Raw genomic sequence first — 27,526 nt, 5'->3', positions numbered from 1 at the left:
TTTAATTTGCCTGCAATTTTTTTTATATTTAACGTAAACTTTATTTATTACAAATATAAATGTACTGTCGGTATCAGAACCTGCAACAGTATCACTAACTCCCCCTGTTACCTTATTAAATTTTATTTAATATTAAATTTAAGAAAATATAAATACATGTAATCTCTGTATATATATTTATTTATTATATGTATTTGCGTGTATATGCGTATATGCGTGTATGTATGTAAAATCTGTATAATTAACTGTATAATTAAAAAAAAATTTAATTTTTATTAACTTGAAATATCTTGCAACAATTTGATGACAAATTATATTCTTTTCTTAACTTTTCAAACATTTGTTTCATATTTTGTATTTTCTTTTTTTGGCGATAATTTTGCGTTTGTAGACGTTTTATAGTTTTGTCCTTTTTCTTACAAGATTTTTTAAATATTGTGATTATCTTTGCAATCTCATCCGACGATTTATTATCCAAAGATAAAGAGTATATATCTCCAGGATATCTTATTTGACTCGTTCGGTTCGATTTTTTATTTATTCTTTCCATGTTATTCTCTACCTTTATTTCCATGTTTGAAGTACTTGAATCAGTTTCCTTACAAGTCATCATTTTCTGTACTAATTCATGTTCTTGTGAAAATAATCGATTACATTTTATTTTGTCTATTCCATTGAATTCTTTAGTGCTTTGCGGATTTATTTGAGATTCTACATGAGACTTTAACATCTCGGAATGTTCTAAATGAACAGGTTTTGCTTCTTCATTATGTAGTTCCTCACTGCATAAACAATAAATATAGTAAAATATCTTAGTTAATTATATGAACATTAAGTGAATACATTTATAATGAAATTGCAATTTACCATTTTTGTACTGCTTTAGGAAATATTGTTGGAATAGCATTTTTTTTCAGACGAACTCTCATCATACCAAATTGTTCTATTTGATCACTTGCAAAGTGTTTAATACAGATTCTACTGTATTTAGGTAGATTTTTTACATTTTTTTGATTATTTAAAGCAAACAAAGCATTTATCCATTTTTCTTTTAAATTTTTATCACTGGGAAAGCTAAAAAAAAACAGTAAAAATGTTACTTTAATAAACATCCAACAACGTTTTTTTCTATGTAACTACATAACTGTATAAGGCTACGATCAACTTGACGCTACAAATGCTTTAAAGCATTCCGTTTCTTTCTTTCTATAAAAAAATAAAAGAAGAAAAACGATTTAAAGCACTTGTAGCGTTAAATTAATAGCAGTCCAAAAAATAATATTGAGTAATAGCATGCATGTAAGATTATATTTTATTTACCCATAAAAAGATATAGGAAGTTTTTCTTCTTCTCTCTTGCTTTTATATTTTGTTGATTTGCAGCCTTCTACAAAACAATACACTACCATTTTATTAATAATATTAATATATAATTTCGAACATTGTTGACAAACTCTAATGGTCTGTTCTTTCTAGCTGCACTGTTGCACCGGTGCAATAAGTTAAAGTAAGACAAGTATATTTTTTCTCATTCTAACTTATTGCACCAGTGCAACAGTGCAGCTAGAAAGAACAGACCATAAATGCTCTGAGCACAGGCTTCATAATGCCCAGTCTACAATGAGTCGTTGGTCGTTGGTCGTAAGAAATTTAACCAATTATGTTCGGTTATTCTTCTCTAAGATCAAATGTGATTGGTTAAATTTCTTACGACCAACGACCAACGACTCATTGTAGACTGGGCATAACAGCTGATATTATTTTAGTTCTCGAATTTCTCAATTGGTCGATGGTAGCGCGATCATAGACTAAAGGGTCATCTACAATGGAGAGTCGTAGGCCGTAGTAGTAGTCGTAGAAATTATTTTCATTTCGTACTGCCTTATGCCCAGTCTACAATGAGGGTAAGAGGCCAAAATCCATAAAACTAGAGAGGATAATGTTGGCAACGCTTCAAATCTCTAGGATCCATAAATTTATTTTTTGAGGTTTTCAGCACTGTTGAAGCGTAAGAGTGTGCACAGAGCAGTACAGAGTGTGTACAGAAATAAAGTGTTGTGACAGGTGTAGTAAATAACCTCATTTTTTACCTCAATTATAATGATATCAATGATTATATTGATACCTGTAATTGGTTAAAAAAAAATCTTTTAAATTATTTATCACCGACAACTTGGGATAATTTGTACAATATTATTAATAAATCAATATTATCATCGTCCTTGCTTTCTATATCACTCCAAATTTCTTGAAGTTTCCTCTCTTTCTCTTTTAATTTCCTATTCTCCTATCTTGTCCAAAATTTACTACACTCTATGGCAATCATACAGTACAGGTAAAAACATTACATATAACAAAAATTTATAAAATAATTTGTAAAAAATGAGGTTATTTACTACACCTGTCACAACACTTTATTTCTGTACACACTCTGTACTGCTCTGTGCACACTCTTACGCTTCAACAGTGCTGAAAACCTCAAAAAATAAATTTATGGATCCTAGAGATTTGAAGCGTTGCCAACATTATCCTCTCTAGTTTTATGGATTTTGGCCTCTTACCTACAATGAGTCGTTGGTCGTTGGTCATAAGAAATTTAACCAATCACAGTTGATCTTAGAGAAGAATAACCGAACATAATTGGTTAAATTTCTTACGACCAACGACCAACGACTCATTGTAGACTGGGCATTAGTTTACATCGTCAAAACCTTAGTACGCGTATTAAGTTTGGTGCGCACCAAAGCCTTAGTACGGGCGCGTTTACATCGAATGTACTAAGCATGTGCTGTGAAAAATATAATACAAATTTAATTCATGTTGATGTCTCCTACTAAGACATTTTCACACCGGTTTTTAGATTTTAGCACTGAGGTTATGCTCAATTGCTAAATTCTCTCTAAAATGCGTTTTATGCGTTTACATCGACATTTGTATCACTTGGTACGCGTATCAGTTTAGTACGATACTTCTACTTGATACGCTCGTACCAAATTGATCCGGCAGCGTTTACATCGTGCGTACTAAATATTTAGTACGAATTTGATACGAATATGGTACCTGATACGCGTATCAAATGCACGATGTAAACTAAGCCATAGCTCTAGTTTATACCGAGCACTTGGTACGCGTATCAAGTAGTGAATTTAAGCTGATCAGCCAATGATTAAACATTCACTAGTTATTTACTATTTGATACGCGTACCAAGTGCTTGGTGTAAACTAGGTCATAGCTCTAGTTTACACCAAGCACTTGGTACGCGTATCAAATAGTAAATAACTAGTGAATGTGTTTAATCATTGGCTGATCAGCTTAAATTCACTACTTGATACGCGTACCAAGTGCTCGGTGTAAACTAGAGCTATGGGTGCGTTCGGGGAGACGCTATTAGCGCTACCAACATCAGTCCATCTTCGGGTGCGTTCCGAAATCTACTGCCAGTACTGACAGTACTGTTTTTTCGTTCCGAAATCGTTTTCAGCGTGCTGTCAGCAACTGTAAATTACTATCTATTCTACAAAAATAGACCCTAGGGAATTACTGACTTCCGGCTAATTTTACACATTGTCCGGAGGTAGTGCAAATTCAGTAAAGCATATGGCCGCCGTCCGCCGTACATTAATAGGTTAGGTTTTTATGATGGCATCAACAGTTGCTGGTTTGACTGTAAACGCATTCCGTTTTTCAGTGTTGCCAGTATTCACTGGCGTTTCGGAACAGCTCAAACCCAGTAATTTCAGTAGCAGTACTGTCAGTACTGTCAGTAGATTTCGGAACGCACCCTTCATTACTCATTAAGGCCCGGTTCCACAACTCACGATTAAATTAACTGGCTGATTATTCCATTGGAATTGACCAATCGTATTTGTTAATTTTGCATAACGACAAATACGATTGGTCAATTTCAATGGAATAATCGGCCAGTTAATTTAACCGTAAGTTGTGGAACCGAGCCTTAAAGTAGAACAAGGATAAACTGATGCTAGCGCTATAATAGCGTCTCCCCAAACGCACCCTATGGCCGGTATTCATAGTCGGATCTTATATTTAAGATCATCTTAAGTACTGTCTTAAGATGCCATCAACCAATCACAGAGCCGTATTAGCATCTTAAGACATTGCTTGAGACGATCTTGAAATAAGATTTGACTATGAATACCGGCCATAGGACGGGATTCATAGACCGATCTTAAGCTCAAGCATTGTCTTAAGTCTAGCTTCGAGCCGACTTGAGACTTACTTAACCAATGAAATAACAGCATTGACGTCTCAAGATCGTGCTTAAGCTGGAACTTGAATAAGATTCGGGCTGTTCAGCGCTCTTCTTCACATGTAGTAGTACGCTGGCTGCAAGAGTACTGACAACTGGCATCAACTGGCTGAAGGTTCAGACAATTGGGAGCCGACCGAAACGGACGTAGTATTTAACTTGAGAAAGTGAATCTATAGAATACCTCTATAATATTTAATAGTTAGCCAATAATCCTGGTGCGGATTAGAATTATATCGGGTCGGCTTAACTTAGCTTACAGAAAGATAGTAGAATAATAGCTAGAGCTACTGCTCCTTCGGCCTATTAAAATAAAAATCGAATCATCTCCGAGTGAATCAACAAGTACCGAAGTAACGCTGGACGGCCATTACGAGACACGAAATTACGCAGCATAGACGAAATCCTTGTTCAACAAACGCAACCAGAAAAACCTTTGAAAATCATGCTGAATGGACAACACACTACTCGAAGATAGTTCATCCTACCCCTAGGATCAATAACCAGATAAAGAAAAAGCCAGTAAAGATATCACAATTCCTCTACCTACTAACCACCTTCACAGATTAAAAGGTAAGTCCCTAGGGTTATTACCTCAGCAAGTAAAATTAAAATTACATATCACCTACTTGGCTTTAGAAATTTATAGAATTGAAATTTCAATGGCATAAGACTATTGAATAAAGAAATTACAGACCATTGAATTATAACATAGTTTAAGTATGAATGCAATGCATTATTATAGAATATTAACCTTAAGAATGCATAAAATTCGGTTGTGTTAAATCAAAGTCCCCTCGTGATACAAAAAAAAAAAAAAAAAAAAATTATCAATAATAATAAGAATTAACAAAAAAAAAAAAAATAATAATAATAATAATATTATTGAATTGAAGAAGGAACTTCCCTTGTGATCTGAGATTAAAATGCATTCACACAACACTTAAAAGTATTACTCAGGGCTGTAAGACTGATTGTACTGTTCCTTTGTCCTTACTGCAGGAATCAATACCCTAAATTGATTAGCATAATACCCAGGTATAATTTAAGTAATAAAGGAAAAGGAAAAAAAATATATAGATTTATAAAAGTTTATTAATATATATGAAAGAATTAATTTTGTTAAATTTAAATAAAAGGAAGGAGAGAAAAAATAGAAAAGAAAAAGACTGACTAACATCATTTATAAGATTAAACACACTTAAGTCTTGTCTAGTCATATTTAAAAAAAAAAAAAAAAAAAAAAAAAAAAAAAAATTCATAATCAATTGATAGTATATAAGTGCATAGTTTCTAAAGTAATATAGTCGCAAATTGTGATATTAGAGGGTAACTAAAAGTAAAATTAAGCTGATTATTTATCAATTATTTAATTATACCCAGACAGCACATGTAGATTATGAGAACGATAATAGGATATTGCGAAAGTATATTGCAATATTCGTATAATATTAGAGATACGTCTGTGATATGGCGAGTATATACTCATAACGTACTATGTCCGCGTTGCCTTATCCCATAGAATTTCGCTGGCAGTTTATGAGAATATACCGAATATATCTTAAGAATGTTATACGTATGTCTAAAGTATATCTTCAGTATATTCACAATATGTCTACAGTATGTTCACATTATATGGGCTCATGCATAATGAGAGGAATAAGGAACAAGGAATTAAACATACAGAATTAGCAAGAAGAAATAAGAAGAAGAATTAATCATTTCGCACATCAGGAAGCTATCGCAAAAAATGAAGCGTAATATCTGTTGAATATGCTGGGGTGCTTTGGGAAATTATGCTCAGATAATTGTAGGTTATAACCTAAATAATATATGTATATATACAATATATATATATTATTATAGTTTACGTTACTATATTATATCTTATGTACATACCAGAGTTATCTGGGCGTAATTCCTGAGAAAACCACGTTGTCCGTGAGTTCGTGTTCGCACGTTCACACCCTACACTTCACCACGTGTCTGCATCACACGGCAGACGAAAATGCGTAACGTTACAGATCATAGATAGCGTTGACATGATTCACTTTCGATATTACGTGGATATTTTGGAAATATGTGATAGATATACATGAGATATATCATAGGATATTTTACGGATGTTTTGAGTATATTAGATATAATCTCAGTATATTCGGTAGGAGTTGCGAAGTTCAGTCGCTATATTCTAAGTTTATCTTGAGGATATATCAAAATGACATTCTACTGAGACGTTATATGAATGTTTTACGTATATTCGGTATGATCACAGTACATTACGTATGAGAGTATAATATTCGTACGATATCTGGTGCTGTCTGGGAAATAAATTAAAAAACAGTACATTTTTTAAACCACTCACCCCATCAAACAAAAATAAGTCAGAATCTATAGAAAAAGCTGTCAATAGAACGGGCCCATTATGGGTATCAAACAAATTTGAAGAGATTTATAACAATGGATGGAACGAAGATGATTTTCCGCCGTTTAACCTGGATGAGATGATGGATATCATAGGAGCGTTAAAAGAAGAATCAGCTCAAGGTCCCGAAAACATAAATAACAACATTCTTAGGGCCTTACCATATAAAGCATTGGAGCTACTGCTGGAGATATTCAATAGGATTTTACAGGATAAATCATTTCCAGAGATATGGAAAAATATTTATATCATTTTAATTCCTAAACCTAACAAAAATGATTATAGAGCCATTTCATTAGCATCAAGTGTGCTAAAAATAATAGAAAAATTAATATTAAAAAGATTGGAAAGATTCATAGAGAAAAAATTAGTCATCCCTAATTGTCAACTCGGATTCCGTAGAGGGAGATCATGTGATGACTGCCTGGCTTTAATCAATTTGGAGATTTACAGAACTTTCATGAGAGGTCATCTGACGGGTGCTCTTTTCTTGGATATAGAAGCGGCATATGACAACGTTAATCCTCAAATACTATTCGATGCAATAAATAATCTTCAAATCCCAACAGGGGTCAAGGCCTTTATAAAAAACTTGATAAGTCCTAGAGTGGCCAATTTTTTTGAATCAGGTCTTTGGGCGGGAAGTAGAATGATTCAGAAGGGTCTCCCCCAGGGATCCGTACTCAGCCCGATTCTGTTTAATATCTACCTAAAGGAAATCTTATTCAATATACCTTATAACTGTCAAATTATTCAATTTGCAGACGACATAGCTATTCTCTGCTCAAGCAATAAAGTGAATATAATAAAAGATTCCCTGGAGGAGGCCCTATCGCGAATTAAAACTTGGCTGGAATTAAAAGACTTAAAATTGTCGATCCAAAAAACTCAATTCATACCTTGGCATGATTCTTGATTCTGGCTTAAGATGGTATAACCACATAAAATACATTAAACAAAAAACTAAATGCTATTTGAATATACTTAAATGGGTAGCAAACTTCTCTCATGGATTAAATCCAAATTCGAGTTTAAAATTTATAAACGCAACCATTGGAAGCCAAATCGAATGGGGAAGCATGTGGTTTTCAAGCGCAGCAAAATCTTATTTGAAAATGTTAGACGGACTATTATGTATAGCATATAAAACGGCTTTAGGACTACCCAAATCTACACCAAATAGAATCTGTTGGAAATTCTCCAATCAAAAAAGCCTCATAAAAAGAATTTCATTCAAAAGTGATAAATACATTTGTAAATCTATCCAATTAAACAAAAGTAAAATAATTAACAAAATAAAAAATTTATCTACTTTATCAGAAAGCAGAAGCCTGGCCAAGAGAAATATACCCCATATAATTTCAAGATGGCCTTTTATTCGACCACATGAAAAATCTCTTTTTAAGTGGGGTTATCATCCCCGGTTTTACTATCCAATTCGCCCTCCATCAAGGGATTTCATTATCGACTATAGGACAGGAACGCTGGCGCTAAACTGCGGGGACCCCAATCGAGCTTTTACTAATTTAATTTACTTAGGAAGAGAAAACGAAAACGAAGTATCCATCTTCACTGATGGGTCGAAAACTCAGATAAACGAAGAAACTTCTATAGTGGGATGTGCAGTATGGGTTCCTCTATTAAGGCAACAATTTAAGTTTAAACTAAACAATTTGACAAGCTCATTTACAGCAGAAACAATCGCCTTAATCAAAGCTATAGAAATTGGGTTATCGAACAAATGGAAATACATCAACATTTGTACGGATTCTATGAGTAATTTAGATATCCTTGCATCTCCTTCGTTAGATAATAACAACTTGTATAAAAAACTGAATCCTTTCGTGGAAGATCTTAAATACAAAATTTCGGAGGCAATCGATCAAGAAGTTTCAGTAAAGTTCACTTGGTGTCCAGCACATAAAGGTATAAAGCATAACGAGGAAGTAGATAAGGCAGCCAAAGATGCAGCAATAATGGGCTCTCCTATAGATAACTCCTACTCTTTCAAGGACATTTTATCCTTTCTGAATCCCACATACAAAAAAATGGATGAAGAATATATTAAAAAAATTAATATCGGAACTGGTATATACTATATGAATAATTTCCCTCATATAACAATAGATTCACTGGAAAAATTCCACTTAAACAGAAATGATTCATGTTTATTAACTCGGCTTATTACGGGGTACACTTATACTAATGAAATAAAATATAAAATAGGTTTAATTAACTCTCCGGAATGTCATTGTGGGGAAGAAAAACAAGATATAAATCATTTGTTGTGGGCTTGCCCTAATCTAGAAAGTGAAAGAAAAGTTCTATTCCAGAATTTACTAAGAAACAAGTATTCCACACCATTCTCAATAGAATATGTAATAGCAATCTTAAATCCCAAAATAGCTAAATCTTTAACCGACTTTATTAAAAATAGTAAATTAAAAATTTTTAAAATATAAAACAGGGTAAGAAATTTTGGAGAGGACAAAGGAAAATAAAAGAAAAAAGTATACGTTCATTAATAAATTTTCAAATTATGTAAATCAACAATTATGTATATGTGGAAAAATTAAAACAATATAGATGGATAATATCACTAAGTCCCTAATCCAAACGGATTGATAATCCCCCCTTCATATCTAAAAAAAAAAAAAATAAATTTAGATAAATAAAAAAAAAGAAAGAATAAATAAAAAAAAATTTTTTTTTCTAAGTTAGTAAGGCGAATCAGTAGTGAAACAAATTCTAATTAGTTTGATAAGACCTGCACAGTAGGGAAAAAGGAAAAAGAGAAAATAAAAGAAAAACATAAAGGTTAACCAAAGGGAAAAAAAAAAATTAGCATTTAAGTTGAGACAATGATATGAGACGAGAACAAGGGGAAAAAGATTCAATTCAATTCAATTCGTTAGAATAATCCGAAAAACGAATATCTAACTTAGGGTATAATTGTATGCATTCTGAAGGTATTTAACTGAAACTCTAACAGAGATTCTAGAATTTAAACTAATATGATTGCTTGTTGAGTTTTAGCCAGGGGACCTACACAGGGGGTTACATAAAAAAAAAATATATATATATATATATATATATATAAAGGAAAAAATAGATATAAAAGAAAAAGAAAAAAAAAAGGAATCTTTCCAAAATATCACAAGAAGAACCAAAAATCCCCCAATAATCCCAATTCCCCATAGAATAGAAATAAATGATTAATAAGATCAAAACAAAAAGCATGAGGACCAAAACCATATACAAATAAAACGAAAACTGAGAACAAATGAATAAGCTGATATATGGAAAACACAAATCCAAAAGGAAAAGTAAATTAAAAAGAAGGCACGAAATTCCCCAGTGAAATTCTCTCTAGGACTGTAATTGCCCCTACACTACAGTCTTTAAACTAGTGAATTGTGGTACTTTGTCCCTGGAGGGACGGAAATCCATTGGGCCCGAAAGAAGAAGAAGAAGAATAAGATTCGACTATGAATTCCGGCCATAGTCAAATCTTATTTCAAGATCGTCTCAAGCAATGTCTTAAGATGCTAATACGGCTCTGTGATTGGTTGATGGCATCTTAAGACAGTACTTAAGATGATCTTAAATATAAGATCCGACTATGAATACCGGCCTATGAATACCGGCCAATGAATTCCGTTCTATCTCTTTAAACTATGGCCGAAATATCCGTGTTCTTTTTACAACACAATGGCGACGGTCTTCCTTAATTCCACAGTTCGTGGTAGTTTAATGGGCTTCGCCATTTTCGATCGTTTGCTGCGTTCATTGTCGTTCATTTTCGTTTCATTTCGTTCGCTCTGATCTTTCCCGTCAGCTTTTCTCCACATCACGCTTAGCGTCGCCGCTTTGGTAAGAAAACTTGAAATTTCTTTGTAGCGCATAAGCCGGTACTTCGATATATTAGAATTCGTTTCACTTCCTCTAGTCATACAGAAATCCGGTTCACGATTTTGGAGACGCTCCGGGAAAACGTTGATTATCCGCCACGTTTCGGAGGTCTTGATACAAACTAATGTAATAGCATCACATATGCTTATCTTTTATTGTGTTTTCTTTATTATTCATGAGATCTTTCCGCTTACGCAATGATTTTTAAAGAGACAAGTTCCGTTAAATATAATTTTTACACGTTGCACGTACGCACACACGACACACTACACGTACACGCATACACGTACACGCATACACGTATGCGCATATACCTACGTACCGATAAGCGCGTATCATTATCGTTGTTTCAATTTAGATTCTTATAACTTCTGTTAATGCAATTTTATACTCGCGGAATATATTAATTTATAATTACAATTTAAGATATTTTGAGATATAATAGCTCTTAGATTTTTCTAAAAGTAAGAATTGTTATTTAACATTGAAAGAAAAAAGAAAATCTGAACACGAAAAAAATTAATTCTTCCAAAACCGGAGTATCTTGCATAAGATTAATTTCTATGACGATCTAAGATTAATTGTTTTTAAACATTGGCATTAGGAGCACAATGTCATTCAATCGAGGAGTGAAAAGGGATTCCTTCGGGAATCGAGCGAATTTTAATCGGAGCAGTGGTGGAGGCGGTGGTAACAGAGTTGGCAATAACAGTGGCATGGGAGGCAACATGGGTGGAGGAATGAGCGGGAGTGGTGGCATGGGTGGAATGAATCCCTGGGAGAGCGGCATGATGCCCGGCAGAGGCATCCTGCCTACACCAAATAACAACCTCTCTTTGGCATCGCCGCAAGCACAACTGGCGATCGCCAGCAATCTTCTGACGAATCTACTTCGCAGTCAGCAAGAAGCGCAGCCACAGGTAAGAGAATTGTTTCCTTCCCACTTTGACAATTCTATTTCTGTGCCCTGGATTTGCTTTTTTACTTTAGTCCATTTTTTCTCAAGCAGGTGCCATCTCTAATGAGTCTGGGAAATAATTATTCTGGGCCAGGGCCAAATTATTCTAATCAACAGAACTATTCCTCTGGACGGTTTAACGATCGACCGGCGCGGCATCCTATGAAGAATCAACGTCCTCAGCCATACAATAAGGTAAGGCCATTTTTTGATGGAATACGCGATACTTTTCTTTTTTTCCCCCCTCATGAATTGAGGTTATCTTTAAGGCAATTCTTTTAACGCTTGCTTACGATCTTCTTCTGTATCGTAAACAGGAGTTACAAAATGACAATCTGTAGTCCACGCTTCCTCGCATGGACACAAACTGTCTTTAATTATTTCGAATATGTTACAAATTCCCCTTCTCGAGCCGATCGATTAAATAGGATATATCGCTCACTCGATTAGATACGGCCGGCGAAATCATTAAGATATAAATTTATTCTTATCGATGGACCAGCTTTGTCTGAAACGGCTTCTAGATATCGTCTATAAAAAATATATATTTCATTAAAAGAGCACTGTTGAAAAACGTGTGTTGATTTCAGAATGTAAATCTCTATTTACTACTGGAAATTCACTCACAAGGGTTTTTGCAGGACCGCATTTGAACATTGCAAATACTGTGTAACCAGAGTCTTCTCTCCATTAATGTGATACTAGAATTTACGTGGTTGCACTTTATTCAAAACTACCACTTTTATATACACAACATACTTTCACTTGATTAACTACTTCTTCACTTTTATTAGTATTCACTGAATTTTACTCAAGTATTTTTAGTGTTAGACAAAAAAAATATGTCTACTTTGTATAATTATGATTGTATCTTATGATTGTTGGCGATCGTGCCTGTACATACGATGCGTTTTCAATTCGAAATCGGGATGCACTCTACAGTTTTTCTCCCTTTCCTTCCATACTTGTGGTGTGGAAATGGAAGAAAGAGCTTGGGTAATTTCACCGGCTCCGTCCTGCTTCCATTTATCGACTGTAGAACTGTTCTCCAATCCCGTGGTTTCTAGAACCAGTGTCTTGATTTGAGAAGAATCACAATTACATCAGATACTTCTCATGATGCTTTTTGGTCGTTTGACCATCTACTACTTAACTAGATGGGCAATCGAGCCCGAGATGGTCCCGCTGGGCGACGTGGCCCATCCGCACAACAATCTCGTGCACCCCAGTCTGGCAGTCAACGTATGAATGGAAACCAAATTCAACATCGCAACGATAAATCTTCTAAACCAATTCCTGCCTCTAAACAAAATCAGACTGCCAAAAAGGAACAGCAGGATAAGACCTCTGATAGCGAAAAAGCCGAACAGCCTGTTCCGAAAAGGTAAGCTCCCGATTACCTGTGATTGGTATAGTTTCTTCAAATTTCAGTAAGTCTCAATCTCTCCGAACTATTTGCCTAAATATATATATATACATATACATATGTTTCATATATATGTAATGTTAGCTATATATTATGTTTTTATACTATCAATCTCAGAAATTTTTCTCACTATCTATATCTATTTCTTTCTTTTTATATATTTATCCTATACATCATCAATGCGATTCACTTATATTTCACACTTATATTTCACATTGGCCAGAGTTCTAAAATTTTACTGTTTTTTGTAATTTCTTTCCCTATACATTTATCAAAATGTATTTTGACATACAATATTCTATATACATATGTATAATCGGTAATAATATAGTATTCTACACTCTAATAAGAGTTACGTCTTCCTATGCACTTTTATATGAATATATCGATACAAGTTTTTTTTTAATTTATAAACGGGATTTCGTACAAATCGACGTGTATACTATGACTTGCAAAACTACATGATTAAGTTTATAATCCAAAGTTAAAGTTTTATAGCAAATTTAACATGGTCAACAATTTAAATTGATTATACAATTTATCTGAGAACATAAGTTTTATCTAAGATTATTTGATGAACAGCAATGATGCAGATGAATCCGAGGATAAGAAGTGGAAGGATGACAAAAACGCAGTACAAGTAAAAGAGGAAAAAATAGAAGATGAAAAGACGGAAGATAGCGAGAAAAAAGTGGAAAAGTCTGCTGCAGATGATTCTTTGAAAGAGGCGAAAGATGAGAAAGCCGAAAAAGAGAACACGAAAACGACTGGCAAGAAATCAGAAGCTAGACACGCTGAAAGTCGTTACGCTGAAGTTCCGATGAGCCATATGTTTTGTCACATTTGCAATAAGCATATGTGGGACGGATTTGTATGCATCATTGATGAAATTAATAAATCTGCGTAATCGCCAAGCAGTAACTAATTTTTATATTTTTTTACAGTCCTTTGAAAATCATCTACGTGGACGTGCACATCAGCTGATGATGGAAAAGTTGGACGAGTCATACAAATTGAAAGTCGATTTGATGAGACATGAACTGCGAGTTGCTGAGGAGCAGCGTGAACTTAGTTTAAACAACTCTAAACGTCGCGGCAAGAAAGTAAGAATCGTGTCTCCTCTAAAAAATTGCAAGTTGGAAATTAATTTGATAATAACATTTATATCTATTTATGATTTCTTGATTGCAGGTGTCTGTAGATTTCAACGTGAGAGAATATTGTACAATGTGCGATCTGAACTTTTATGGAACCTTATCTACGCATAGGAAGAGTGAAAAGCATCAACAATTAAAAACATTCTTGCATCCACGATGCTTCCCTTGTCTGAAAGAATTCCCATCTCGTATAGAATACGACGAGCATTGTTTAACACCCACTCATATGAAGAATGCCGTTCAGTGTGAGGAACAACGGAAAAATAAAAAGAAAGGTAATGAAAAAGGAATGTAAAAGAAAATGTTTGTTTTCGAATTAATTTCGAAGAGAGACTTTAATTGACAAACTTGTCTCTTTGCAGAAAAATTGGCAAAAGGAGAAGCTGAAGTTCGTACTGCAGAAGATGAGGAGAAAGACGTTAGTAATGAAGTAAAAAATGAAAAAGAGGAGGAAAATATGAATGCAGAAGAATATGAATTTATCACAGATATTGTAGAAGATATAACTGACAAGAAATTCAAGATACCGTCTTACAAACATTGCCGTCAAAATCAGATCTTTATTGGTATGGATTTATGTTGGAAATTGAAAGTTGTAACTTTAATTTACATAAAATTTAGAAAACATTATTTGCTTATTTTTTGTACTTTTTATATGCTACAAATGATTTCTCTAAGATATTATTTATATTTACTCAGGTAAATCTATGGTCAAGGAAGTCCAAGGATTTTACTGTGAGCGTTGCCGAAGATTTATGCTCTTAAGTGAGGATATGAATGCTCATTTACGCAGCATTACGCATTATCGAAACTTTGTAGCGGAAGTAAGATCATTAACATCGAACGCCAATATCTCCAAAGTTACGTCAACTACAGAGTCAAAAGAAACTGATGAACAAGCTGATGTAAGTAATTATAAAAAATGGCCATTAAAAAAATTACCATAAAGAAAGCGCGTTTTTAAAATCCTTAAAAATTCTTGTATTTATATAGAATGAGAAGAATGTTGAAGATAAGGAGGAATGCGATGTACAGTGGAAACGTCGTAAGATTAGTGATGAAAAAGAAGATAACGACCAACTGAAAGAGCAGCAAGAAAATAATGCTGATAACGCAAATGTGACACCGAAGAGGTCGGATGGAGAGGAGAAATATGATCCATTGGAAGCCGATGCTGCCGAATCAGAAGAAGAGGAAAATCGCGAGGTGGAGGAGGATGCGAAGGAAACTACCGCGGGAAATGCTACTAACACGCAGGATGTAAAAACATCTGTCGATGAAATCTGGACTGATATGGACAATGACAATGACGTTGAAATGGGTAATCTGATTGACGAAACGGATGAAAAAGAACATTCTTCCGAACAAGAACATTCTTCTGAACAAGAACATTCTTCTGAACAAGAACGTTCTATGCCGAAGATAGAACGAAATCATAACCCTCAAATAAAACCTCGAGGTCGTGGATTCGGACGTGGTCGCGGTGGTCCGCGTGCCAGAAGATCCCGGCGATAAATTAACACCGCGATTTACGAAAATATATGAAAGTAAACGCGAGAAAAATATGTCGATGTTAAGAGAGTTCAATTGCGTGTCTCGTATTCAGATAAGTTTTAAAATTATTGTACAAGATCATTCATACTTCATAAACCTAAGCCCGCACTTAAAATAAACTTAAATCAATGCAAAAAATTCTTTAAGTAAGAAGCATTAAGAAAAAGTTTTCTTTATGCGTTGATTTAAGTTTCTTTTTAAATACCTAGATTTATGAAGTATTTAACATAATGTTATGGATGTTCTTGTACAGTTGTCCTTAGAATAGAACACATTTTTATCATTGAGGCGTGCGATATTGATTACATATTAATATGCAACAATTAATATGGCACACACCACACACACGCACACACACACACACACACACACACACACACACACACACACACAGAGATAGCAATTAACATTATGTGTATTACATATATGAGCGTAAGTTTTTAATTGTAAGCTCTTAGCAATAAAGGACTTCTTTCATTAGCACCATGTACCAGAAGCAAATGTATACGCAAGAAATATTCAGATGTTTTTTGTATAAATGATGAATTTTTAACTACAAGCATGACCTTTCTCTTATATTTTGAAATCATTGCGCTACATGTACAAATAAAAAATTATTACACAAAATTACAAATTAATTAGGAGACATTGAGTATGCATACAACCAGGAAAATATATTGTTTAGTTAAATAATGTTAAACAATATCTTTATTGAAGGATATTTCTAAATGCACATCTAATATGATATATGTAATCGAAATATATAATGAAATTTAGATCGTTTTTTTGTTCTTCATATAGTATTGGTCTCCATAAAAATATTTTTATTATAATATCATGTATTGAAATGCACTAATGTAGATGATAAAAAGTTACATGAGAGTTACAATATTTTTTCATTATGTTCCTAAATGAAGAGAGAGAAAAAGAGAGGTACAGATGAATTCCATTTATTTTTTAAATTCTAAAGATCACTGAGTGTGAATAATGATTATTTTTACACTATATCACTTATATATTGAAAAGAATGAAACTAAAAGTAGTAAAGATTTCCAATTTTATATTTTGCTTTAACTGTGTGTGCGAGTGTCATGATAATTTTCATAATAAAAGTGTTTCTATGTATGAAAGACATGCTAATTGATCTGCATTCTTATTATATTAAGGATAGAACACTTTGACAGAATTTTTTTGTATCTAATTTTAAAATGTGCTATAAAAATTTTCGAGAAAATTGAAATGCAATATCATAGGTTTGAACTTTTACAAAGGATATGTACAACCGAAGTGATAACTAATGTTTGGTGATAGTAAATACATAACATGTCATATAACATTAGGAGATAAGACATATATATGTACTGCATATGTATCCATATTAAATGAATAGTTTATTAAGAATTAAATAGAAACAATCCATGTAATAATGCAATATATTTATTATTAGTCCTTAGAAAGATGAGTAGACAGAAATTCATCTACGGAGTCTGTATCCCATTTATGTATGTCAAGCACATCTTCAACTTTATTTTCTGCATCATACAGCTTAATAATCGGATCTAAACCTCTTACGTACTTTATGCTGAGGTTCTTATATTTCTTCGGTCGGTCACTTTTGATGAAGGCTAAAAGAAGTGTCATTAGTCATATACTTGTATTGACTTTTATGTTGTAATATTACATCAATTTTTATTTCAAATTTAATAGTTTTAAAAGTATCTGATCATATAAATACCTTGTATTTGGGGATATTGCCCAAACTTGCATGTGCATACTTCAAGAACAGCTTTAGGATAGCGTTTTGATCCAGACAAATCATAATCGTTATCTTTTAAACAACACTCCTTGCAAGTAGTACTAGAAATTAGAAAGTTAAAGAAATATTTGTATATGATACATTTGAGAGATACAGAATATTAAAATGTTTTTATGTACTAAATTTTTTCCAACTCGGGCTTAGCAAAGTGTTCGCAAGTTGAACAGAGCACATTAGCTTTATTGAACCCAAGTATCTTACAATCGTCCGCTGAAAACTCTGCGACAACAATATCCACCTGCAAAATTAATGTTCGTGTTGTGACAGATCACAGTAATTTATTCTTTAAATTTACAATGTGTAATTGCAATGCCTTTTTTAATCGTGTGAAGGCAAACACAAGACACAATATTTTGAAGAAAGAAATTTAGATACACGATTAGTTATGTACATACAAGTAATATTTCCTGTTACTTACCGCAACAATAAACAAGAATAAAACTGTATGGGTTAAGTTATTCATTCTGTCGTCTCATACATCTAATTACATTAAACATCAATATTTTATATAATTTTCGTCCTCTGAAGGAACTTCATTGGATATTTCACGTTTTTTTATCTTATCCTTGCGTATTATCTCCGCCTCGAGGAACACGAAGCGTAAAAGTAAATTCACAGTCAGCGCTTGTAACCTATTGAAAGGTATGAATAGAGAACCACTGCGATTTTGGTTATGAACGAGCAGTGTTGCCAACGCGTTTTAAGTCTTTCCTACAGGGACACGTTTGAAATCCTACACGCAAGTGTCAAATCCTACTATAATTTTAATTTATATGCAAAAACGTTTTAATAATTTAATTAAATAAAAATAGTTGTTAAAATGTATAAATAAATATAACATATATATAACATTTATAATATATTTATTGTAATATTTTATATTACAATAAATATTTTATATTACAATATAATGAACCCAGCTAGCAAAATGACGCAAACTTTGCGCGAAGTTTGCCGCAAACTCGAGCAAACCTTTGCAACAAAATTACGACAAGGTGTGTCCGCATTAAGCTTAGCTTTTGCTGGCAAGCTTGTTGTAAATAGTATGACGCATATTTTATGCAAATAACAGGGTAAAATTTACTAGTAAAGCATAACAACAAATTTGCAGCAAGAACAAGGCAAACCTTGCTGTACACAATATGATAGCAAATTTGTGGCAAGAATAGAGCAAACCTTGCTGTACATAGCATGATAGCAAATTTGTGGCAAAAACAAGGCAAACCTTGCTATGCACAATATAATAGAAAATTTGTGGCAAGAACAGAACAAATATTGTCAAAATTTAGATCAACAAAAATGATTATTAGACTGAAATATTAGACTGATTAGTCCAATATCAAATGTGAATGGTGCAATCGTACTTGGTTCTCTGTTCTCGACGAGCCCCTTTTATTAATCCAGTAGGTAAATCTTTTTCACGAAAAATGCGCCATCTCGAGATAGATAGTAAAGTCAGAAATAAAGTTTAAAACCCGATAATGCAACCCCGTTATTTGCATAAAATGTGCGTCATACTATTTGCGACAAGCCTTGCCAACAAAAACTAAGCTGTTTACGGACACACCTTGTCGCAATTTTGTTGCGAAAGTATGCTCGGCAAGTTTTATTTTGTTCTTGCTACTAATTTGCCGTTATTCTGTGCTTAACAAAATTTCCTGTTTCTGTCATAAATTTATTGTCATGTCGTGTAGCAAGGTTTGCTCTGTTATTTGCTTAAATTTTGCATTTTATCGTGTCGGAACAAATCTTGTAATTTCTATACGTAATATTTATGTACAAGTCTTTCTCTGTTATTTGCAGCATCGTGTGATGAAAATTTTTGCCGTAAATTTGCTCGAAACTTTTAGAAAACAAAGCAACAGACAATTACTTGTCATAAAATTGTTGTCAAAATTGAAACAATCCTTGCTGTAAAGCTTTCACGATATGTGATTTTAACAGGCCTGGCTAGCTGGGGAATATAGGATTTTATCAATAAATAATATAATTTTTTATATTTAATATATTATTTATTAAAATTTTAGAAAATATAAAATTTTTTTATTGCGCATTACAAGAATTGCACATAATCTAAACCATAATCTGAATCATATGGATCCAAATTTTCTTTAAACGGAGATTGCAAAAGATCATTATTTAATAATTTCTGTTGGTAATCTTTATTTAAAGTGCTGGAAGTTTGTGGAACATCATCAAAAAATTTATTTTGTTTCGTGTATGTTGCCATAGTTCCTACTTGATGAAGAACTGAAGACGGAAATTGATATTCAAAACAACACTTATTTATTCTTCGAAGTCCTGCTCGTGTGATCAGAATATTGTTAACTGTATCTTGATGGAGACGATTCCGCAAAGGAGTTTTAATTATTTTCATTTGATTAAATGCTCTTTCTACCTCTCCATTAGACTATGGTAATACGAGGCATTTTAATGCTAAATCCACAAGTTCCTTAAAAGGATTTTCGCCAGATGCATCTCGATATTCTTGCACTTCAGTCCAAAAAGAAATTATAGTTGTTGTATTTTGCCATTAAACAAAAGAGAGCTTTGATCATTGATAATCAATTTTTGTTATATCATCTTTTGTTTCGTTCATTAACTTTGCGAGAGGAATCACAGATGGTTTTATAGCGCGTAGAGAGTTTTCAGGAGAGAGAAGAGAAATATTGAGAAGAATGTCTATGTTATCTGGAAGACGTTGTTGAAGTTGACTAACTAATGCAACCACAAAATCTATGCATCTAGTTCTAATTAGTATTTCATCGTCAATTGTTAATAAATTATTTGTTCTGGCTTCCTTCATTTTTTCTTCAAATTTATAACCAAGATATGGATGCGGATGAAGATAATCTTTTACATTAATTTTTAAAAGATCTTCTTTACACCCAGTTATAACGATTCGTTGGGCAAGTCCTTTAATAAGAACAGTTAAATCATTTAAAAGTTTTACAGGATCCCCATTATTGGTTTGAAATGCCTTGTTAACAGACTCGGTTTCATTTAATATTGGTTCCAAGAATATAAAATATAACTTATTACGAATATCCGTGTACATATTATATAGGAGCTCTGCAGCATAACATTTGTCAGCAGTTCGTCTCAAATAAAAATGAGTTTTAAGCTCTAACCATTGTTGCAAAACTCTACGTACTGCATTTGTAATCGACAGCCAACGAGTAGCTGCTACTTGTAAAATTTTTAAAGGTTCTAAACCATCATTTAAAGCTTTGAAAAGAATTTTGTATTGTTCTCGCCGTTCTGTAGATCTAAAAAAACGAAAAAATTTAATAGTATATATTAAATTTATTTGTCTCATGACTATTCATAAAAAAAAAAAAAAATAAATCGGCAACACATTTACCTTGAAAACCAATTATATGTTTCACTGATTAGAAATTCTAAATTCCGAGGAAGAGTATCTGCCACTGCATTTGAAATAGCTAGCTGAATAGAATGACACACACATCGAATCAATAACAAATGAGGTATTTCTTCTTTCAGTTGACGAAAAACACCATTGTTAACGCCTAAAAAATATTAATAAAAATAAAATTTAAATTAAAGAAATTAAAAGACACAATATGTTTTGTTTAATTTTATACATGTATATATATATATCAAATTAACAAAAAATAAAAACATACCTATCATAACAGAGGCATTATCCGTTCCAAGACCTCGCATTTTTTGTACAGAAAGACCATATTCTGTAAGAGCAACTTTGATTGCTTTTACAATAGATCGCGCATCACCTCCTTCTAATGATTCAAGCTTTAGAAAAGTAGAAATAACATTTTTCCTTTTTACAGAAAAATAAATTATACAAATTCCTAATTGTTTTAATACTGCAATATCTGTTGACTCGTCAATTAGAAGACTATAAAAGCTATCTCCTATGTCTAATCTCAAGTCAGATTTAAAATGAAGTGCAATAATATTTTTCAACACTCCAGTAGCTTTTGATCTATGCAGTTTAATTTCGTTATTTATAGTTTTAGAAATAGGTTTAGTAAGTGCACTTAAATGATCAATGCATCTTATTGCACAATGACATGTAACAAAAAGTACCATTTTTAACTCAAATGTAGCTGTTTCAAGAGAATAGGTAGAAGCTTGATCAAATTTCAATTTTGATTGTCTGTGACTCGAAAATGGCTCAGCAGCTTTGATATGCTTTGAAGTCTTGGTATGTTCTACAAGAAGAGCATGATGTGCTTTTAAAATGCAGCCACAATATTTACAAGACACTGTACTTTTGTCTGTTGGAGTTTCTTGAATCCAATCCTTAAGTAATGGATCTGATTCCCATTCTTTGCGATATTTTTGAGTATAAGGAACTTTCCTCTTTGACATTTTGTAATCTATTTACAAAATAAAAATTAATATTTTAAAAATAATATTGTTTATTTTATTATCATATTAAATATATATAAGAATAATATTATATTTTCTGTAAAATTATTAATAATGTATGTTGCTTGCAATTTGTTGGTTGTATTCTTCAAAGAAAAATTTCCAGAAATGTGTTCTATAAAATTAATAATAGATAATATCTATTATTTTAAATATATCTGAACATTATAATGATTATTCTTATATTTTATATTAATGTGTATATAATGTGTGTGAATGTGAGTGTGAGTGATTGAGTGAGTAAGTGAGTGAATAAGTGTGTGTGTGTGTGTGTGTGTGTGTGTGTGTGTGTGTGTGTGTGTGTGTGTGTGTGTGTGTGTGTGGTAGTCGATTTTGGTACAAAATGAGTAAATGTGTGTGTGTGTGTGGGGGGGGTATGTGTTTGTATACGCGAAATAGATTCTGTCACATATATAATAATATTATATTATTATAAAACAGTATTTACGTACCTATGTTTCATTAATTTAAAGTAAATATGATCTTTAAACTATCATAAACATTGAAATAAAAATAGTCTTTCTGTCTCTCTCTTTCTCTCTCTCTCTTTCTGAGGAACGTGTATATTAAAATAAACTTATTATTCTCTTTTTTTGTTCTTTTCTGTTTTGTGTAGCCTTATGCTAATTTCAAAAACTGTTTAATCTTCTTTTGCTCAGCTATATCCAGATAATTTGTACCACATATATTTTTACACTTATATATATATACACATTAATATTACACTTTAGTATTACAGCTTTCATATTACGCATATAGAAGCCACAACTAGTGTGCATTGACACGCAACACATGCGTTTCCATCTCTCACTCAATTATTTTCAATTGTTTTCACTATTTAATATCAAAATTCATAAAGATATTGGGTGCGTTCGGAGAGACGCTATTAGCGCTATCAGCATCAGTTTATCCTTGTTCTACTTTTAATGAGTAATAAAGATGGACTGATGCTGGTAGCGCTAATAGCGTCTCCCCGAACGCACCCATTAGCTGCACTCGAAATGTCACTTTCATCATTCTATCTTTTATTTTCGTGGAACATAGAACAAAGATAGAATAACTGCGTTCAGCAGACAGATCAGTGAGCGCTTAGTGATTATTTATGATTGGTTTCTGCATTTAGATCTAACAAAGATCTAAGTACAAGAACCAATTACATTAAAGAATCACTAAGGGTGCCGTCACATGAGGCGTAACTTGCGTAATGCCTAACTTGTCGACCAATCACATCGTCGTAGGACACGCTAAAGACGTCTTTAGGAACACAGCCAAGATAGGAAATAGTAGAATATTTTTTTTGCTTTCCTCCAATCATAGAAATGAAATACTACTAGATTTCCTACGTACTACAGCCTGTATAAGGGCCACCGCACAAACTCTTCCATAACGCGTTACGTTACGTTAAGTACTCCATACGAACCTAAGTTGTACTTAAAATTTAACTTAAATCAACGCACAAAAAAATCCTTAATGTAAGAACTTAAGAACTTACGTTAAAAGTTTCTTTGTGCGTTGATGTAAGTTTAATTTTAAGTAAAATTTAGGTTCGTATGCAGTACTTAACGTAACGTAACGCGTTATAAAAGAGTTTGTGCTGTGGCCCTAATTCTCCTCCTACATTCATTTAACCCAAAACTACCAGACATAGGGTGCGTTCGGGGAGACGCTATTAGCGCTATCAGCATCAGTTTATCCTTGTTCTACTTTTAATGCGTAATGAAGATGGACTAATGTTGGTAGCGCTAATAGCGTCTCCCCGAACCACAGACTTCTATAATATACTAGACTGCTAGGCTCGTTATATATTCTCCATTTAGTGTGTACCCGAAAAGTATGTACAAATAGGAGCTCATAGGCGGCAGACTGAATTACCGATTGGAATGTGGCTAATATTTTATAGTCCTACGACTATGGATTACTAGAGGAGTGAGTAAGATGTATGATACAATATATATATTATGTGATTATGAGAGCGTTCTCCTTGGATGCTTATGCGTGCTTATGCGTTAAACGTATCATTCTTTTTTTGTTATTGTAATATAAAAGAAAAAGATAAAATGACAATAATTAAGGCATGTGATAAAAGGCTGCCCAAATATATATAATAAAGGGTATACATTTCTTTTTGTTTAAGTATTAAAACTAAAGGACAAATAATATAACCTCATTTTAAGAGCATTTTGTATAAAATAACCTAATATTAATGATATTTATTAGTATTATTAAGTATCATTCTTTAAATATATATATATATATATATATAAACATTTTAAAAATGTCAACAAATTACTCGTAGCAACTATATGTGACATTTATTGGCATATATATATGTACATATACATTCCACTTGACGAACAATGTACATACATAGCAGATGACACATTCCGATCGGTTTTATTCAGTTATGTACAACATGTACATAGAGTGCGTTCGGGGAGACGCCATTAGCGCTACCAGCATCAGTCCATCTTCATTACTCATTAAAAGTAGAAAAAGGATAAACTGATGTTGATAGCGCTAATAGTGTCTCCCCGAACGCATCCATTATATACTGGTACGCTTAGGGAATCAAGGTTAGCGGTCTAGTATATTATAGAAGTCTGTGCCCCGAACGCACCCTTAGTAGGATTCCTACTGTATTGGCAACACTGTGAACGAGTGGCGTAGCCGGAAACGGCTCCAGCGCTCTGTTTAATACGCGTGCGCGATCTGACGTAATCGCAACCGGCGAGCACAGGCGAGCAGCGATGCCAGTTCAGGGGCTCGATTCTTGAAGTCATTCGCAAGAGAAACGTATACGCAAATACTCGCTCTAACAGAAAGTTGTAAGTTTATTGGTTAAAAGCCATACGATATCCAATAAATTTCTAACTTTTCTGTAAGAACAGAATTTGCGAATACGTTTCTCTTGCGAATAAATTCAAGAATAGAGCCCCAGATGCTTTCTTCTTCTTCTTCTTCTGCCCTTTGGATTGCTTTGGATTACTGTCCCTCCATGGTCCCTCCAGGGACAAAGTACCACGCTTTCTGAGTTTTGAGTCCGCAGCTATTGGGCCACTGCAGTCTCTCTCATCTTTCTTGAGATATTCTTTGGTTCAGGACAGGGACGAATCATATGCGTTATTTCCCACAAAGCAATCTGACAAGCTCAATAAAGATATTATTAGATAACGCAAGATTTGTTTATCTTAATCTACTGTATCATCATTCCGGAAGACAATCAGATATGATTGCCATGTACTTAGCAAAACTAGTAAATGATATTCGTTATATTCTCGCTTTTATATAAAATTTTTTTTTTATATTTTGTATATCAGATAACTTCTAACTTTTCTTGGTTATAATCTTAAATTACTATTTTTTACAAATTATATAATAGACTTAGCGATATTCTTATTCATAACTGATATTGTATAATCGCATGAGATAACACGGTAGATAACACTTAAGTTTTATAAGTTTATCTCTTAAATTGTTACATTCAGATATCAAGTTTGGGCATGCCCAGAATAGATTAATACTGTAAGATATTCACCCGGGGACCCAAGAGAGGGCGTCACCGGCCTTGACAGCTGTGGCTGCTCCGGAGCGAAGGATGCTGCGCGCCTGTCAAAGCGCAGATGACGTAGAGTGACGGAAGAGAAGATTCGAGAAGCCAGCGAGATTACGGAGCAGGAGCCGGATCTCGGTGAACGCGCGAAAAGCAATCACTCTCGTTCGGGCGGTACAATAGATCGGACGTCAGTCCCGCGTGCGTGCGACCTAAAATAAAATAGAACTTGTAATACACATAGCGCAAATATACGTCGATTCATTTGTTATCCTTAATCTAGTGTCGTTTCTTGATTTCCCTGCCTTCGCCTCATCGGGCGGATTTATTACAGCCTACGTGTGAGTGCGGCCAGGGACCGGTTAAGGGCACGTGTGCGTAGCGTGCTCCCGAGCCGGTGACACGGAGGAATGATCGAGCAATTCGGGCGAGCGGAGCCGGACCGCCGCTGGAATCGAGTTGGAGTCGGGCGATACGCGGAACAGAGATTCGGAATCCTTTCACCGCCGGGATTTCCACCAAGGACGCGGATCCTTGTAGTAAATAGAATTAAGGGAGAGAAAAAGAAAAATTCAAATTCAGAAGTGTCTTTTTTAATACTTTGAATTGGGAAGCCGCATTCGCAATCGGGCGAGTCTCGTAGGCCAAATTTTTCTTTAATCTCATTTGTGTAAGCATAACCCATCCCAGTCTATTAAGCATAGTTGTATGTTCCCGATTAAATTTGAATTTTTGGATTGTATCAACAGTGATGTCTGTAAATTTATTTATATAGTGCATTCCAGTGCTCTTGTTAATCATTTCTATGTGATATTCATCAAGTGAGATATAGTTAGGTCTTAAAAATGAAATAATCTCTCTGAAAGTGATCCGATTATCAATGGGGCTTCCCAATAAAGCGGCATCTTTAGCCGCCTTATCTACTATTTCATTATTATCTATACCTTTATGAGCTGGGCACCATGTGAATTTGAAAGAGAATTCTATAACAGTTGCGTTTGAGATTTTATGTTTTAATTCTGAAGCATATGGATTTAATTTCCTTAATAGGTTATTATTTTCAAGTTCGGAGGATAACAACAAATCAAGGTTACTTTTGGAGTCATTCCAAAATTAACCTCTCTCCAGTTCCTTTCCACACAAATGTCGACAGCTCTAGACAAGGCTAATGTTTCTGCTGAGAAAGCTTGTTAGGCTATTTAATCTAAATTTCAATTGCATGTTGAATTGCGGTATCCAGATTGCGCTATCCATTAAAGCATGACCATCTTCAAGAGATGTCTTGAATCCATCGGTGTAGATTATGACTTCTTCTTTGTTCGTTTTTCCAAACTCGATGAGATTTGAAAAGGCTCGATCCGGGTCGCCACAGTTTAGAGCTAGGTATCCGATTCTGAGATCTACAGATGGATTAATAGGCGGTGACGATAGCGGAAAGTAAAATCTTGGGTGGCAATCCCATTTAAAAAGATGTTTTTCTAATGGTTGGACAATCGACCATCTGGATAAGATGAAGGATTTGTTTCTTTGTGCTATTTTTCTAGATTCTGTTAACGTGTATAAGTTTTTAAGTTTATTTATAATTTTCGTATGGTTGAGTTGTATAGATTTGCATATATATTTGTCTGTTTTGACACACACTTTCCTTAAAAGACTATCCTGTTTACAAAACTTCCAACAAACTTTGTTTGGAGTTGTTTTAGGGACTCCTAATGCAATTTTGTATGCGGAGCAAATCGACTTATCCAAGACATTTAGGTATGAAAAGGCAGCATTCGAATACCACATGCTGCCCCACTCGATCTTTTTGCCAATCGTTGCGTTGACAAATTTTAAACAATAAAGTGGTTGAATGCCTCTAGTGAAGTTAGCCACCCATTTGAGGACATTCATGTAGCATTTAATTTTTTGTTTTAGATATTTTATATGGTTTAGCCATCTTCGGCCGGTATCAAATAGAACTCCTAGGTATTTAACCTCCGACTGAAATTTTATGATCCTTCCATTTACAGTGGAACCCCGCGTTAACGTACTCCGCGTT

At 33.7% G+C, this 27,526-nt stretch overlaps 3 protein-coding genes across 8 annotated transcripts; 1 reads left to right on the top strand and 2 right to left on the bottom strand.

The window, feature by feature from the left end:
• Positions 1 to 27,526, bottom strand: LOC105840842 (selenoprotein F). 3 transcript variants are annotated; one of them, XM_036293475.1, is made up of 6 exons: positions 27,515 to 27,526; positions 26,984 to 26,986; positions 17,938 to 18,102; positions 17,639 to 17,757; positions 17,439 to 17,560; positions 17,076 to 17,328 (listed from the first exon to the last, which is right to left on the bottom strand). In XM_036293475.1, the coding sequence occupies exons 3-6, from the start codon at positions 17,980 to 17,982 to the stop codon at positions 17,147 to 17,149; spliced, it is 468 nt and encodes a 155-aa protein (XP_036149368.1). In that variant the 5' UTR covers positions 17,983 to 18,102; positions 26,984 to 26,986; positions 27,515 to 27,526; the 3' UTR covers positions 17,076 to 17,146. The 3 variants fall into 3 exon arrangements, with proteins under 3 accessions (XP_036149367.1, XP_036149368.1, XP_012543500.2); XM_036293474.1 differs by lacking the exons at positions 17,076 to 17,328; positions 17,439 to 17,560; positions 17,639 to 17,757; positions 17,938 to 18,102; positions 26,984 to 26,986 and adding exons at positions 1 to 782; positions 868 to 1,074; positions 1,321 to 1,465; positions 14,330 to 14,334 and having other exon boundaries at positions 27,515 to 27,520; XM_012688046.3 differs by lacking the exons at positions 26,984 to 26,986; positions 27,515 to 27,526 and having other exon boundaries at positions 17,938 to 18,185.
• Positions 10,314 to 17,122, top strand: LOC105840953 (zinc finger protein on ecdysone puffs). Of its 3 annotated transcripts, XM_012688044.3 has the most exons (10): positions 10,314 to 10,569; positions 11,213 to 11,528; positions 11,615 to 11,761; positions 12,724 to 12,950; positions 13,575 to 13,863; positions 13,937 to 14,095; positions 14,184 to 14,424; positions 14,512 to 14,715; positions 14,849 to 15,054; positions 15,143 to 15,664. In XM_012688044.3, exons 2-10 carry the CDS (start codon positions 11,220 to 11,222, stop codon positions 15,662 to 15,664), a joined length of 2,304 nt encoding a protein of 767 aa, XP_012543498.2. In that variant the 5' UTR covers positions 10,314 to 10,569; positions 11,213 to 11,219. The 3 variants fall into 3 exon arrangements, with proteins under 3 accessions (XP_012543498.2, XP_028046844.2, XP_012543499.2); XM_028191043.2 differs by lacking the exon at positions 10,314 to 10,569 and having other exon boundaries at positions 11,220 to 11,528; positions 15,143 to 17,122; XM_012688045.3 differs by lacking the exon at positions 10,314 to 10,569 and having other exon boundaries at positions 11,220 to 11,528; positions 11,618 to 11,761.
• LOC118647829 lies at positions 19,510 to 22,437 on the bottom strand. 2 transcript variants are annotated; one of them, XM_036293471.1, is made up of 5 exons: positions 22,388 to 22,437; positions 21,776 to 21,883; positions 21,167 to 21,229; positions 20,884 to 21,049; positions 19,510 to 20,788 (listed from the first exon to the last, which is right to left on the bottom strand). In XM_036293471.1, the coding sequence occupies exons 2-5, from the start codon at positions 21,873 to 21,875 to the stop codon at positions 20,074 to 20,076; spliced, it is 1,044 nt and encodes a 347-aa protein (XP_036149364.1). In that variant the 5' UTR covers positions 21,876 to 21,883; positions 22,388 to 22,437; the 3' UTR covers positions 19,510 to 20,073. The 2 variants fall into 2 exon arrangements, with proteins under 2 accessions (XP_036149364.1, XP_036149363.1); XM_036293470.1 differs by having other exon boundaries at positions 21,167 to 21,883.

Source organism: Monomorium pharaonis, chromosome 11 (assembly GCF_013373865.1).
Source record: "Monomorium pharaonis isolate MP-MQ-018 chromosome 11, ASM1337386v2, whole genome shotgun sequence".
In the NCBI taxonomy this organism is placed as follows: Eukaryota; Metazoa; Arthropoda; class Insecta; order Hymenoptera; family Formicidae; genus Monomorium; species Monomorium pharaonis.
The sequence above is the reverse complement of the archived record's forward strand: the minus strand, read 5'-3'. Positions and strand labels throughout refer to the sequence as shown.

Bases quoted from the DNA above. Each gene is read 5' to 3' on its own strand.
- LOC105840842 (XM_036293474.1), bottom strand. From the start codon at position 1,409: ATGGTAGTGTATTGTTTTGTAGAAGGCTGCAAATCAACAAAATATAAA. The intron at 1,075-1,320 runs GTAAATAAAATA...GTTTTTTTTTAG, and splicing joins CTTCCTATATCTTTTTATGG to CTTTCCCAGTGATAAAAATT. The intron at 783-867 runs GTAAATTGCAAT...TTGTTTATGCAG, and splicing joins CCTAAAGCAGTACAAAAATG to TGAGGAACTACATAATGAAG.
- LOC105840953 (XM_028191043.2), top strand. From the start codon at position 11,220: ATGTCATTCAATCGAGGAGTGAAAAGGGATTCCTTCGGGAATCGAGCG. The intron at 11,529-11,614 runs GTAAGAGAATTG...TTTTTTCTCAAG, and splicing joins AGCAAGAAGCGCAGCCACAG to CAGGTGCCATCTCTAATGAG. The intron at 13,864-13,936 runs GTATGCATCATT...ATTTTTTTACAG, and splicing joins AGCATATGTGGGACGGATTT to TCCTTTGAAAATCATCTACG.
- LOC118647829 (XM_036293470.1), bottom strand. From the start codon at position 21,875: ATGTCAAAGAGGAAAGTTCCTTATACTCAAAAATATCGCAAAGAATGG. The intron at 21,050-21,166 runs GTATGTTTTTAT...AATATTTTTTAG, and splicing joins TAATGCCTCTGTTATGATAG to GCGTTAACAATGGTGTTTTT. The intron at 20,789-20,883 runs GTAAATGTGTTG...TCGTTTTTTTAG, and splicing joins ACATATAATTGGTTTTCAAG to ATCTACAGAACGGCGAGAAC.